Below are 14,833 nucleotides of genomic sequence, written 5' to 3' on the forward strand. Positions count from 1 at the left end.
AAAAATAAAAAAATTAGCTGGGTGTGGTGGCAGGTGCCTGCAATCCTAGCTACTCGGGAGGCTGAGGCAGAGAATTGCTTGAACCAAAGAGGCAGAGGTTGCAGTGGGCCAAGATCACGCCACTGCACTCCAGCCTGGGCCACAAGTGAGACTCCGTCTCAAAAAAAAGAAAAAAAAAAAAAGGTACAAACCAAAAAGGAAAAATACCAACAACCCAACAGAAAAATGTGGATGTGGACAATTGGAAACAGAAAAGATGAGACCCATCATGGTGGCTCACACCTGTAATTCCAGTACTTTCAGAGGCTGAAGTGGGAGAAATGTTTGAAGCCAGGAGTTCAAGACCAGCCCAGGCAACAAAGTGAGACTCCTTCTCTACAAAAAATTAAAAATTAGCCGGGTGTGATGGCATGCACCTGTAGTCACAACTGCTTGATAAGGTGAGGTGGGAGGATTGCTTGAGCCTGGAAGGCTGAGAATGCAGTGAGCTGTGATCATGCCACTGCACTGCAGCCTGGGTGACCAAAGTAAGACCCTGTCTCAAAAATAGAATTAAAAGACTTAACATTTCTATAAAAATGTCAGTGTAGGCTGGGTGTGGTGGCTCACACCTGTAATCCCAGCACTTTGGGAGGCTGAGGTGGGCGGATCACAAAGTCAGGAGCTCGAGACCAGCCTGATCAACATGGTGAAACCCGTCTCTACTAAAAATGCAAGAATTAGCGGGGGGTGGTGGCGTGTGCCAATAATCCCAGCTACTCGGGAGGCTGAGGCAGGAGAATCACTTGAACCCGGGAGGCAGAGGTTGCAGTGAGCCGAGATCACGCCATTGCACTCCAGCCTGGGCGACAGAGCAAGACTCCGTCTCAAAAAAAAAAAAAAGAAAGTCACAATATAAGCTTCTACTAGAAAAAAAAAGTACAAAAATTAGCTAGGTGTGGTGGCACACACTTGTAATCCTGGCTACTTGGGAGGCTGAGGCATGAGACTCTCTTGAACCCGGGAGGTAGAGGTTGCAGCGAGCCGAGATCGTGGCCACTGCACTTTAGCCTGGGCGACAGAGTAAGACTCTGTCTCAAAAAAAAAAAAAAGATTCCTTAGGATTAATTTCAGCCTGGCTAACCAATACCTTGTGGGATTGTGGTTTATGTAGCACCTAGTACTCCTAAGTTTATGTGATCAGCTTTGAAATGTTAAAAAGCAATTTGGTTTCCTTACACTGCAAGTCAATTTCAGAGGAAAAAAAACTCTAACATTATCTTTTATATCTAAAATCTTGATCTCCTTACAATAATATTCTAGCCCAGGGGTTAGCGAACTACAGCATACTAGACAAATCCACCCTGTGGCCAGTTTTTGCATGGTCTTTCGGCTAAGAAGGGTTTCTATATTTTAAATGATTGGGGGTAGGAGGGAGAATCAAAAGAATAATGATATTCTGTGAAGTGAAAATGACAAGAAATTCAATTTTAGTGTCCATAAATTAAATTTTATTGGAACACAGCCATGCTCATTTCTTACGGTTTTTTCTGACTGCTTTCATGCTACAATAGCAGAGTTAAGTAGTTGTTGCAGAGACTATATACCCACAATGCCTAAAATATTTACTGTCTGGGCCTTTACACAAAAGGTTTGCTGACTCCTACTCTATCTAGCCTTACACTTTCCTAGACACAAGTTACTTTCTACCAAAGCCACTTGAATCATGCCACGCCACAATACACTTGAAACTCGTACATCCTGTCCAACTAATATTCCCCTCTTCTGCAACTTCTTCACCTTACTGTCACCACTTGAAAACTTCATTCTAAATTTCTAATCCACTCAACATGTACTCTGTACCCTGGCTAACTATTTCAAAGCTAATTTGTCAATGCCTTTACCAATGTGGTCTAGTTTATGACCAGCTTTCTGTCCTCCAGACAGCAGATGCTACAAGAAAATGTGTCATTTAACATACCTTCCTAGTTGGCTCACTACAAGTTCATGTCATCAAACTTCAGCTAGACCTCCATTGGTTCTCAAATATCGGGTGACTCAGTTCTATCTGATTTCTCTCCACAGAGACTCCTGCAAAACTTTACCTATTTCTTCAGATCCAAACCCAATTCCTGACTCCTCACCCTCTGCAAATGCATTTCATTTTAAAATGGTCAAAGCCATCTGAATTAAGTCCCCAAAACACCTCTCACTTAAAAAATATTCTATATATCCCCTTTTACTGAAGATTAAAAGTAGCTTTTCCTATTTAGGAATAGTCACTCAACTTGCACGCTGAATCACCCTCCTTCCACTTCTCACTCCCAATCCCCTCTATGCAGTGTTCCCCTAACTACCCTGGGTTATTTTTTCTTTCTGACATTTTTCAGTCTCTCCCTATCTAGTGACTGATTCCTACTGACATGCTCAAATCTCCATCCAGTATCAAGAAAGCAGAAGCGGGGGTGCGGGGGGCGATATCTCTTCCACAACCAGACTGCTCAACTCTTCTCTTTCCTTTTTTTTTTTTTTGAGACAGAGTCTTGCTCTCTTGCCCAGGCTGGAGTGCGGTGGCATGATCTCCTGGGTTCACGCCATTCTCCTGCCTCAGCCTCCTAAGTAGCTGGGACTATAGGCGCCTGCCACCACGCCTGGCTAATTTTTTGTATTCTTAGTAGAGACGGGGTTTCACCATGTTAGCCAGGATGGTCTCGATCTGCTGACCTCGTGATCTGCCCGCCTCGGCCTCCCAAAGTGCTGGGATTACAGGCATGAGCCACTGCTCCCGGCCTTCTCTTCCTTTTAATTTCAAAGCAAAACTTGTCCAAAAGGCATTCCACACACTGCAGCTTCTACCAATCACCTGATACTCATTCTCAACCATGAAATCCTCTACCTACCAAAGCTCCTCTTTCTTTACCAATAATTTCTATCACTAAATCCAATAAATTTTAATTGGAATTTTTTGCTTAAATTATTTAATTATAAATGAGAGAAACTGTTGGAAACCTAAATATAAGAACATATGAAGAAAAGTAAAATCATCCATAATCTATCAGCCAGAAGGCCACTGTGAATATTCTGACTTGGCCTTTTGACTGTGTGCCACACACACATGCAGTGCATGCACACAAAGAAATTGGGACTGCATTAGCTTTAGTAATCTACACTTGGGTGTTTTTTTTTTTTCTTCTAAATAACTTTACCTCACAACTATTACCCAGACCTTTAAAATAATTTTAAATGACTCAACAATATCCTAGTATATGGATATACTATAATTTATCTAATCATTTTCCATTTAGGACTTTTTGTGTTTCCCATTTTTTTTTTCCTGCAAATAAACCCCCAATAAGAATTCTAGTAGAAAAATCTTTGCATACACCCCTGATTTGTATGTATTTCCTTAGGACACAGTCTTGGATTTTGAAATTTCTGGATCAAAGGTTTAAGGTCTTTTGTTCTTACTGTTAATGTGTTTTCCAGGAAGTTTACAGCAATTTATACTTCCCATGTCTATTTGAGACCACTTATCTTAACTTACCCTCACCAGCATTAAATGTATTGTTCCTGGGTATTCTTAAATTTTTTGTTCAACAGCAAAGGCAAAGGAAAAAAAAGCCATTTCATTAGACTTTTAACCCCCCTAGTAAGCAAATAAAATTAAACTTACTCTTCTTATTTTTGTACCTTTGCCTCCCACCACCTTTTTTCTCCTTTTACCTCTCTATTTTGACCAACTTTCAGACTCAGGAAAAAATCCCATCCTCCTTGACATTCCCAACTGCTATGGTCATGGCTGCTTTTTTTTCCTCCAAAGTGCTAGAATACAGAGGTTCCCCTAGGGTTTCTTCAATCCCCATTTATTCTCTTATTCAAGTCACTGCATTCACTTACAGACAAAATGAGCCCCCACCACCAGCCACAGCTCAAGACCTAAACATCTGCTTCATATAAACCACCTTGATATTCCAGTTCTGCAACACTGACCTCTTTTCCAGTCTCTTAGTGTCTGTATTTCTTACCCCAGTTTGCACCTAAATTTAATCATTTTCGCCTTTGGAATTTTCTCTATTTTTCCTTCCTTCCCTAGGGCTCACAGTTCAGACTTTTTTTTTTTGTTTTTTTTTTTTTTGAGACAGGGTCTTACTCTTTTGCCCAGGCCAGAGTGCAGTGGCATAATCTCGGCTAACTGCAACCCCTCTTCCCGAGTTCAAGAAATTATCCTGCCTCAGCCTCCCAAGTAGCTGGGACTACAGGCATGTGCCACCACACCCAGCTAATTTTTGTATTTTTTGGTAGAGATGAGGTTTCACCATGTTGGCCAGGCTGGTCTCAAACTCCTGACCTCAGGTGATCCACCCACCTCGGCCTCCCAAAGTGCTGGGATTACAGGCGTGAGCCACCATGCCTGGTTAATTTTTATTTTTTATAGAGAGGGGTTGCACCATGTTGCCCAGGCTGGTCTTGAACTCCTGGGGCTCAAGCAATCCACCTGCCTCAGCCTCCCAAAGTGCTAGGATTACAGGTGTAAGCCACTGCGCCCAGCCTGATACACCAATTTCATTCAACAAATTATTCACCAAGTTGCTTACCAGCTTACTATGTGCCAGATGCTATTCTGGCATGCAGATCACTTGAGGTCAGGAGATCGAGACCAGCCTGGCCAACACTGTGAAACCCCATCTCTACTAAAAATACAAAAATTAGCCTGGCTTGGTGGCGCATGCCTGTAATCCCAGCTACCTGGGAGGCTGAGGCAGGAGAATGGCTTGAACCCAGGGGACAGAGGCTGTACTGTGCCGAGACTGTGCCACCGCACTCCAGCCTGGGCAACAAAGGAAGACCCCATCTCGGGGAAAAAAAAAAGTGGGGAGGAAAGGGAAGCAGGGAAAAAGGACAAAAAGTTCAGAGACTAGAGTAGGTAGGTAAGTGGGAGGGCCTGCCACAAACACAGAGTGATGAGGAGATTTGGCAAAATTGAGGAAATACCTGCAAGACTAGGTAAGAATGTAAGCTAAGGAGATATCCACAAATAAGCAATCCAGACAGGACTTAAGATTTAGCTGTCTCAATCCTGACTATCACAGCCAATATTCCGTAGTGCCTACAGCTGTATTTTGATACCTAGATGGCACTAGAAGGTTTTAGGAAGAGAAGTGTCATTATCTAATTTTCCTCTTAAAAGGATCATTGTGGTTCTGTGTTGAGAACACACCATCAAGAAACAAAGATGAGATCAATTAGGAGGCAATATTAATCCAGGTGACATGATGGCAGTCTGGACCTGCAGGGTGGCAACAGAAACAGTAAAAAGTGGTCAGACTTCTCTTCTGAGGTAAGTCATTTTTAAACCTTTGGCTGGGTGCGGTGGCTCACGCCTGTAATCCCAGCACTTTGGGAGGCCACGGCAGGCAGGTCACCTGAGGTCAGGAGCTCGAGACCAGCCTGGCCAACATAGTGAAACTCTGTCTCAACTAAAAATACAAAAAATTAGCCTGGCATGGTGGCAGGCGTCTGTAATCCCAGCTACTCGGGAGGCTGAGACAGGAGAATTGCTTGTACACGAAAGGTAGAGGTTGCGGTGAGCTGAGATTGCACCACTGCTGCAGCCTGGGCAAGAAGAGCAAAACTGCATCTCAAAACAAACAAACAAACAAACAAAAAAAACTCTTCATTCCAGAAGTAGCTACCCTATACCTGGACGAAAGGAATGCCCTTATCTCTGAATACACAGGGACACAGAAAAGAATCTCAACAAACAACGCCTTGGTTAATCAGCCGCCCTTCATTTATCATCCTCTTTGTCTAATTATTCATCCACACCACTGTCCACTTTTCATCAAACCAAAGCATTAAAATACACAGGTGTGTCTGTTTCTTTGGGTCTTGATTTCTGAAGGTGTTCATGTCATGTAAAACTTACATTAAATAAATGTGTACGCTTTTCTCTTATTAATGTCTTCTGTTACAGGTGCCTCAGCTATGAACCTAATGACAGGTAAGGAAAGAAATCTTTCCTACTCAACAGATGCTTGGTAAAGATACACCAGTGGAAATGCTCAGTGCCTAGTTGGATACAGCAATCTAAAATTCCAAAACACGTCTGGACTGGAGATACAAATTTGGGAATCAGTAGCATATAGATGGTAGTTAGAGCCATTAGGCTAAACAAGATTACTGAGGAAGTGAATAAAAATAAGCAATCTGAGAAATGGGCCCTGGGCCATTCCAAATTTAAGAGATTCAGAAGAGGAAGAGCAATCAGCAGAGGGGAATGAGAGAACAGCCAGTGTAGGGGAAAAAAAAAAAGAGAGAGAGAATGAGCTATCCTGAATGCCAAGTGAAAAAAGTATGTCAAGGTAGTGGGAGTAATTAATTGAATCAAACTTTGCTATTAGGTCAAATAAAACATTCAACAGACATCACTGGTGACTTGCAAAAGCTATTTCAGAGGAATGAATGGTTAGAGGAAAGGATAGCTGCAGTGAATTTAGGAGAAAATTGGAGGAAAAGAGTTAAAGAAAAGAGACACAGACAATTCTTCCAGCAATTCTATTTATAAAGGGAAGCAGAGAAATCAGGGTGTATGTAGCTAGAATGGGATGGGGGCAGTCAAGACAGGGATTTTTCTGAACTTGGAAGAAATAACAGTATAAATGTTTTAAACTGATGGGAATGACTAGGTAGACAGGCAGAAATTGATAATCCAGCGATACTGAACAAAGGCAGAATACAAAGCCTAAGTCTTCTTACTCTAAATTCCTCTTGAGCCCTACTTTAGTGTATGGTTTAGAATGAAAATATACTGAGGAAACCCACCTTATCTATTAATTTAGCATCTTATTTTTAAAAGTAGTATCAAAATTACATTTTGAGTGTCTTAGAAAGATGCTGCTTTTTACATTTAATGGCAATTATATTAAAAAAAGTTAACACTAACAAATGTGACAGTGACAATAATTTAGTCATTATTACAACAATGTTCCTGGGTTTTTGCTAATCAAGAAAGGATGCCAACAGTGAGGATTCAGAACATGCCACATCAAATTATTACTCTTTGGCATAAGGATTATTTTTAGTTTATTATTTTCAGAAATAGCAAACACAGGATAATACAGAGAAGTCACCCTTTTATAAAAGGAATTTTCACCTGTAGTAGAAATCTCCGTTTCTACGGGTGTCTCCTCTCTGTACGAGCAAAATAAATATGACTTTAAATCACTAAAAACTATCAATCTTCAGGGCAAAGATTAACTTTGCTTACAGTGATTTTCCTGGTCATCTCATTACAACTAGGTCTCCCTAACACCCTTTTTTCCTTTGCTTCAGGACATGATGGTATTTAAGCCACCTCTGAGAGATTTACTCACTTCCCTCGAGTATCTCCCATGTGTATATGAGGGATACATGTCTTAAAACTTGTTTTTCTCTTGTTAACCAGTATTTTGTTGCAGAGGTCTATCCCATCCTAAGAACTGTATGAGAATATTATATGTTCTCCCCTATACCATGTTCTTCAGCAAAACTCCTAAGAAATACAGAAGCTGTCTTAAAAATAACAAAAGTCAACCATAATACCACCTAGCTACCACAGCGGACATCATAATTTCTTTCTAGGAAAATAATTTAAAATAAGTTGAAACTTTTTTTTAGTTTCTTTTTGGTTTTTTTTGTTTGTTTTTTTGAGATGGAGTCTCACTCTGTCGCCCAGGCTAGAGTGCAATGGCACAATCTTGGCTCACGGCAAGCTCTGCCTCCCGGGTTCACACCTTTCTCCTGCCTCAGCCTCCCGGGTAGCCTACCACCACACCCCGCTAATTTTTTTGTATTTTTAGTAGAGATGGGGTTTTACCGTGTTAGCCAGGATGGTCTCAATCTCCTGACCTTGTGATCTGCCCGCCTTGGCCTCCCAAAGTGCTGGGATTACAGGCGTGAGCCGCCAGTGACACCCAGTCAATAAGTTGTATTATACTTCTCTACCCAGTGATGTTTCCTAAACTCTGAGAGAATGTATATTCTTGGGGATTTATAATTGAGACAATTAACTGTATCAGCAAAATGCTGAACTAAAACTTCTGGCATCAAAGAAACACATGAAGCAATCAAAGTTGTATATCTAACACATATTTTTGACATTCCTTACCTGGTTATTTTCTTCATTATCAAATACACAATCTTGCTGCATAACTTCATTGTCTAAATTAGTGCTAGCCACAGGTTCTGAACAGTCTCTGTTACTTTCACTGGCATTAATAATACCATCAGCAATATCAACCCTAGGGATGAAGTTTAAAAATTAGATCAGGCCAAATGTTGAGTGTGTAATGCCTTTACTTTAAAATAAGTAAATATGAATAATGATCTGAAACTTTTACTTGTTAAAGAAAATGTGAACTTTTCACAAAAATCCGTACTTTTGTCTTGCTAAATCAGATTATTAAATCTGCTACATTTTTATCTCCTTGGGATGTTGTGAGGGACCTTGTTATCCCCTCTAAAAATGTTCATAAGCGAATAAATGGCTTTTAAAATAATTTATGTTCCAAAATAATCATTTCCCTTGTAAATGCACACTCTCACATAATAATGACACATCTGTCCTGATCAAATACAAGTCCAGTACTAGTCCAGTACAAGTCCAACACCTTATCAAGTAAAACAGAAATAGTTTCCTACTGCAGAGTTCTCATCTTACACAGTTTAGAATATCCAAAACACTGCTACAGTTTTTGTTTCCAAAGATGATACCCCTACCCTCAATAGAACATGTGTTCCCCAGTGGTGAAAATAAGACTATCATCTGAGTAATGGGTATAGGTTTGCAGAATCCCTAGCTAAGCTAAGGACAAACTCCAAGAAATCTGCTTACATCCTTTGAAACATTTTCCCATTATTTCTAACTTTTAGATACTGATTTTTTCCTTCATATTCTGCCCAAATACTCCCAATAGATCCAGTTGTATACATGCTTTTTTTTCTTTTTCAATTTTTCTATTTTTCCTCTCTTTCCCTCTCCCACCTTTTCCCAGTTGTATACATTCTAATCATGCCTTCAAAGTACACAAACCAAGGCCATCAAATACAGCTGCACTGCCTGGCAGTGTTATCCATGGTGCTTGCAATTGTACTATATGGTATTCCAAAAATAAACATTTCTACCACTGGTACTCACATCAATTTATATTTTTCATTTTATATTTGATAGCTATTCTAGTTAGCCCTTTTAAAAACTGTCTTTAAAAAAAAAAAAATCACTCCCCAATAATCTTTTTTTTTCCTTTACCTTCCTACAAATCTTCTAGATTTGGGTACATCTTTCTCATCTGTCCCCCTGCAAAAAACTGATATATGAAAAACATGAAATCACTGCACCATGGTCTCTGAGGGAGGCACACAGGTATCCTGAAGTACAGGACTGAAGTAACAGAAAACAAAGAGAGGCTTTCCTTCATTTAAAGGTAACAGGTCAGATGAAGGGTAGAGCAACACCACGCATTACAAGTACTTTTAACTAATACATTTTTTTTTTTTTTTTTTTTGAGGCGGAGTCTCACTCTGTCGCCCAGGCTGGAGTGCAGTGGCCAGATCTCAGCTCACTGCAAGCTCCGCCTCCTGGGTTTACGCCATTCTCCTGCCTCAGCCTCCCGAGTAGCTGGGACAACAGGCACCCGCCACCTCGCCCGGCTAGTTTTTTTGTATTTTTAGTAGAGACGGGGTTCCACCGTGTTAGCCAGGATGGTCTTGATATCCTGACCTCGTGATCCGCCCGTCTCGGCCTCCCAAAGTGCTGGGATTACAGGCTTGAGCCACCGCGCCCGGCCTCTAATACATATTTAAATACAGGTTGAGTATTCCTTGTCAGAAACGCTTGGGACCAGAAGTGTTTCAGATTTGGTTTTTGTTTGTTTGTTTTCAGATTTTGGAATATTGCCAGTTAGCAAGCAACTGGCTCATAAATTATTTTAAAAGCCATTCATTTGCTTATGAAAATTTTCAGAGAGCGTAACAACAAAGTCCCTCACAACATCCCAAAGAGAGGTGCCAGACTGGCATTCCTAATCTGAAAATCCAAAATCGAAAATGCTCAAATGAGCATTTCTTCTGAGTATCATGTCAGTGCTCAAAGTTTTGGATTTGGGAGCATGTCAGATTTTGGATTTTTCCATTAGGGATGTTCAACCTGTATTAAGAGCTAACCTAACAAAAGCGTAAGGAGGGGATAGGCTGGTGGCAAGGGATAACTATTTAAATAGAAAGGATGATTCCGCCCACCATTTCACTCAATGATTATATGCATAATAGTGATATCAATCTGCTGCCCCTGCAACTGTCTGTCTAGATCACTCTCTTGCACAGTCTAATTTTTTAAAGTTATTTTTCATACAACATAATTCCTAAAGGTAAGCTTGTTACTTCATTCGATGTTCAGGGAAGAAAAAAAAAAACCTGTGTTGAACTTAATAAACATACATTATAAAAAAGTTATGAGATACTCAGTGTTAATTATGGATGTATATACAAGTATATATACAAAGTCACTTTTCACAATGACTTTCAGAAATCTCCAAGAAAGATGAGATCCTGTTATTTAAGTAGAATTAGTTTTAAGATAAAACAATTTTATAACATTTAATAAACAACAATAAAATATTTCTTACTGGTTATTAGATCCTTCCCCATCACAATGAATACTTTCTGCTTCGTTATTACACACCACACTTTGCTGTTGTAAATTCTTAAGATCATGATCTATGCTGCTCTGCAGATCAAAAAGGTGCTGTTCCACAGCTGCTCTAATTGTTCTTTCTAAAATACTACAAAACATAATACATTTTAGTAAGAAGCAGTCACTCTAACTGGGCATCTGGTGACACAGACATAAATGCTAAAACCTATGACCAGTAAAACTATTATGGTACTTAAATGGGTAAACCGAAGTGTAAAAAGAAATACATAAAAGGAATACATGATACTGGCTTAAGTTTTAAAAGTGAAATTTACCCAAACAATCATATACAAATCAACCATAATGTCACTATTATTACTGAGATGGGAATGATCAGTTGTCCCTATAATTCACTCCTCACTATACAGAAAACCACTCATTAAGGCTTTTCAAAGCTATTCTTATAAAGCAAAATAATCTACTAACATCTAAACGAAAGAAACTATGAGTATTGCTCACACTTTTTATGTAAAGTCTACTTTTTAAAAACATATTCTATGAACATTTTTCAATTATTTCAGAGGATTCAAAAGAATCATCTGAAGAAAGCTCATCTTTATTTTGTATATTAATGCAATGGGTTTCTTCTTCATTTGTTCCTATCACAGTACATAAAAAACTAGTTTACTGCCTGTGTACAGTCTTTCCTCTAAAGTCAGCACAATAAATACATTATTTTCATTTCTACAGCTTAGTAGTATCTTAAAATCTTAAAAATGTCTTCTATAAATACACTACTTACTCTGTAGACGCTGGTAGGATGCTGATGGGAGATATTTGGGTGCTGTAATCAAAGAAAGAAATTAGCTATAAAAACATTCAATAATCAGTACTACAAAATGTGCTGAATCTGCCACATTTGCACTACCTTGACACAACCAGGAGAGCACATACTAAGTGTTGTATTCTTGGTTACGTATCAAGTTGGAAATATTTTCTAAATTTGGTTGGTAAAGCTTTCAAATATTAACCAAAGAAAATAAATTTGGAAAAACGTATCACTAACAAGACCAAAATTTAAAAGTTAGAATTCATTATGAGCTAGGAGCATTACAAGCATTTATCTCTCATTTAATAACTTTCAGTACCCGAGGAGTTACAATTATTTCCCCCTTTCCACAAAAGTGAAGCTCAAAGATGTTAATTAACTTGGCCAAATGCATATGGCCCTGGGTTGGGTACCCCAAAGACCCTGCTATTAACAAAGATGCTCTACTGTCTTCTATAACAGAAAAGTGACTAAAAACAAAAATACACACACCACAGCATGAGCACCTCTTACAGAAGATGAATCTAATTTTCTAAATAAACTATTTTTCACACAAAAAGACCCCCAAATATATATACTTGTGGTGGTGAGAGTGGGACAACTACTTTCTCTGGTGCTCAGTTGGAGAAAAACTGATCGATTTCCAAAACTGGAGGGAAAATTAGTTGTACTGGATTTAAGTGAACAGTAGTATTAGCTGTTCGTGAATACAGGTAATTTTTAAAAGATCATTTATCAGATAAAAGATAAGGTATGTCTAAATGGCACTGTGTGCCTAAGCACATCATCACAGTCAATACTTAGCCATAGAGAGGAGTGACCCTGCCTTCTTGACCTGAACACCACATCTGTAGCTACCTCGTCATTTTTTAAATGGAAATTAGTTTTATGAAGATCCTCCAAAATGTGGCAATACAATCTCTAACCAACATGCAGAACAAACAATATCAAGTTAGTATTGTCAGGATCCACTGCAGGAAACCAAATGAGTATCATTTACCATTCATTCACTGAGCAATCTTCATGTCTCTCAGTAGCAAAGTGAACAAATGCTTTATCAGACAACAGTAAGCCCTCTTGGTCTGACACACATAACCCCTCCTATGTATAAAAATATTTTTGTTAACTGCCAGTATCATGCTAGTTTCCAATGAATTATTTTTAGTTCTAAAGGCCTTCATGCTGATCGTCTCCAGGGAAGTGTTTACCAATATTCACACTTAAAGATTTTTCTGGCTAGGTGTGGTGGCTCATGCCTGTAATCCCAGCACTATGGGAGACCAAAGCTGGAGGTTCACTTGAAACCAGGAGTTCAAGACCAGCCTGGGCAACATAGCGAGATCCCATCTCTACAAAAAAATTTAAAAATCAGCCAGGCATGATGATGGCACATGCCTGTAGTCCTAGCTACTTGGGAGGCTGAGGCAGGAGGATCACTTGAGCCCAGGGAAGTTGCAGTGAGCTGTGATTGTGCCACTGCACTCCTGCCTGGGTGACAGAAAGACATCCTGTCTCAAAAAAAAGAAAGAAAAATAAAACAACTAAAGTTTTTTGGAACTTCATTTCTGAAATCCAAAAAAGCTGGGGAGAAAAACCCCAAAACATGGCACAAAGAAGAGTGTAGCCATCATCAGTTTATTTCTAGTAGTTTCCTGTGAGCTAAAAGTTAAATAATTATTGACTTCTGTAGAAAAAAACAGAAAGTAAAAAGATAAATAAGGCCTTCCCTAAAGAGTCTTAACGTCAACTAGGATATTAGATCTTTTTCTGATATTTTGCTCTAATAAACTATTGCTTATATTTTTACATTTTGGTTATCAGCTGTCATTAAATTATAAAAATTAAATCTTTATGTGGTGCAATCTGTTTTATTTTCCTTGGTAATATTTGCAATCTCTACTAAACTTAGATGATTCCTTGCCCACTGAAAAATATTCATTTTATTTTTAATATCTAATTATAAACCACTGACAATGTGGCATATTGAATGGTGTGGGGAACTATAAATTGAACACTCTTAATCATTTAATTTGTGATCTCTGGTGAGCTTTTGCTGTATCTTATACCAAATTCTGAAGAAGCTCTCTAATTCCCAACTACTTACTTCATCAGTCTGTTACTAAAGTTTTATATGTTTTAATTCTTGGTAGGGCTTATATCTTCTCTGTTCTTTCTCAGATTTGCCCTTGTTAGTCATCTGCTCATTTTCCCAGAGGAATTTTCTCACCCTTTTTTGTCAGATTAGATTATCAATAAAATGCTAGTAGGTAAATGGATACAAGATATTTCATAAAGAATTAACCAAAAAGAAAAATAATCAACCTAACTAGATATACAAGTTTAAAATAAGGATTATAGAGCCAATGGCTCATGCCTCAAGTCCCAGCTACTCAGGAGGCTGAATCAGGAGGATCACTTGAGCCCAGGAGTTTGAGGACAGCCTGAGCAACATAGCAAGACCCCCATCTCAAAAAAAATAAACAAGGATTAGAATAAAATTTATATTTCTGCTGATGTCAATATTGATAAAGGCTATGAAACTGACATGCATGTTGCTAGTGGGAAGGTTAACAAGTAAAAATTTCTTACAGAAATCTATTTAATAATGCATTTCAAAGAGCTCTAAAAATGTGTATGCACTTTGACTCAGAAAGTCTGAGACTCTATCAAAAAGGGTTTATCAAATCTACCACAATCCATCGTAGACACAAAAGGGGAGGATGGATTTTATACCATAAAGTATTCTCTGTACCATTTTTCCAATATTATAAAAATTCTCAAAAATACAGAAAAGTGAAAATAAACTGTGTAAGAACACCTACAGCCCCAACATTTAGAGTCTATAATTAACATTTTACTATATTTGCAGAATTATAAGGAAGAAATATCAGCAAATGAATATATAAAATGGACCAGGATACATACAATGGACCATTGTGAAATCATTGGTGCTCATTAAGATTAGAAAATACCAGAAATTGTTTTTATATGTGCAAGCATGAACAATGTGTGCAACTATGTATCAAAATAGCTCCATTTAATAATGTGTTTTTACAACTATAAACAAAGGCAAATATACTAAGCCAGAATTTGGGAGCTCTCTTATGGAGATGCTCTAGAGCATCTCTAGAGCAGGGATGTCATCCATGGACCACTTGTATCAGAATCTGCTGAAGTGACAGTGTTATTTTGTTGGAGATCTGTACTTTATCCCAAACCTCAAATACCATAAAGCCAAAGTAAATAAAATAGTATGGTACCCAAACAAAAAAACAGGCAGACAGAAAAAAACAATCATCATACACACTTGATTTAGAACAAAAGGTGGTATACAGAAAGCAGGGAAATGGCAGTGT

General features: G+C 38.6%; 1 protein-coding gene across 4 annotated transcripts in view; it reads right to left on the bottom strand.

The window, feature by feature from the left end:
* The window catches only part of FAM13B (family with sequence similarity 13 member B), a 98,158-nt gene that overhangs the window by 29,592 nt on the left and 53,733 nt on the right, over positions 1 to 14,833 (bottom strand). For all 4 annotated transcript variants that reach the window (XM_025387847.1, XM_025387849.1, XM_025387848.1 and 1 more), the window contains 3 exons: positions 11,451 to 11,492; positions 10,641 to 10,796; positions 8,126 to 8,258 (listed from right to left, as the gene is read on the bottom strand). In XM_025387847.1, the coding sequence (XP_025243632.1) occupies positions 8,126 to 8,258; positions 10,641 to 10,796; positions 11,451 to 11,492 (331 nt within the window). The remainder of the gene's footprint in view (positions 1 to 8,125; positions 8,259 to 10,640; positions 10,797 to 11,450; positions 11,493 to 14,833) is intronic.

This window comes from Theropithecus gelada, chromosome 6, assembly GCF_003255815.1.
Source record: "Theropithecus gelada isolate Dixy chromosome 6, Tgel_1.0, whole genome shotgun sequence".
NCBI classification, from domain to species: domain Eukaryota; kingdom Metazoa; phylum Chordata; class Mammalia; order Primates; family Cercopithecidae; genus Theropithecus; species Theropithecus gelada.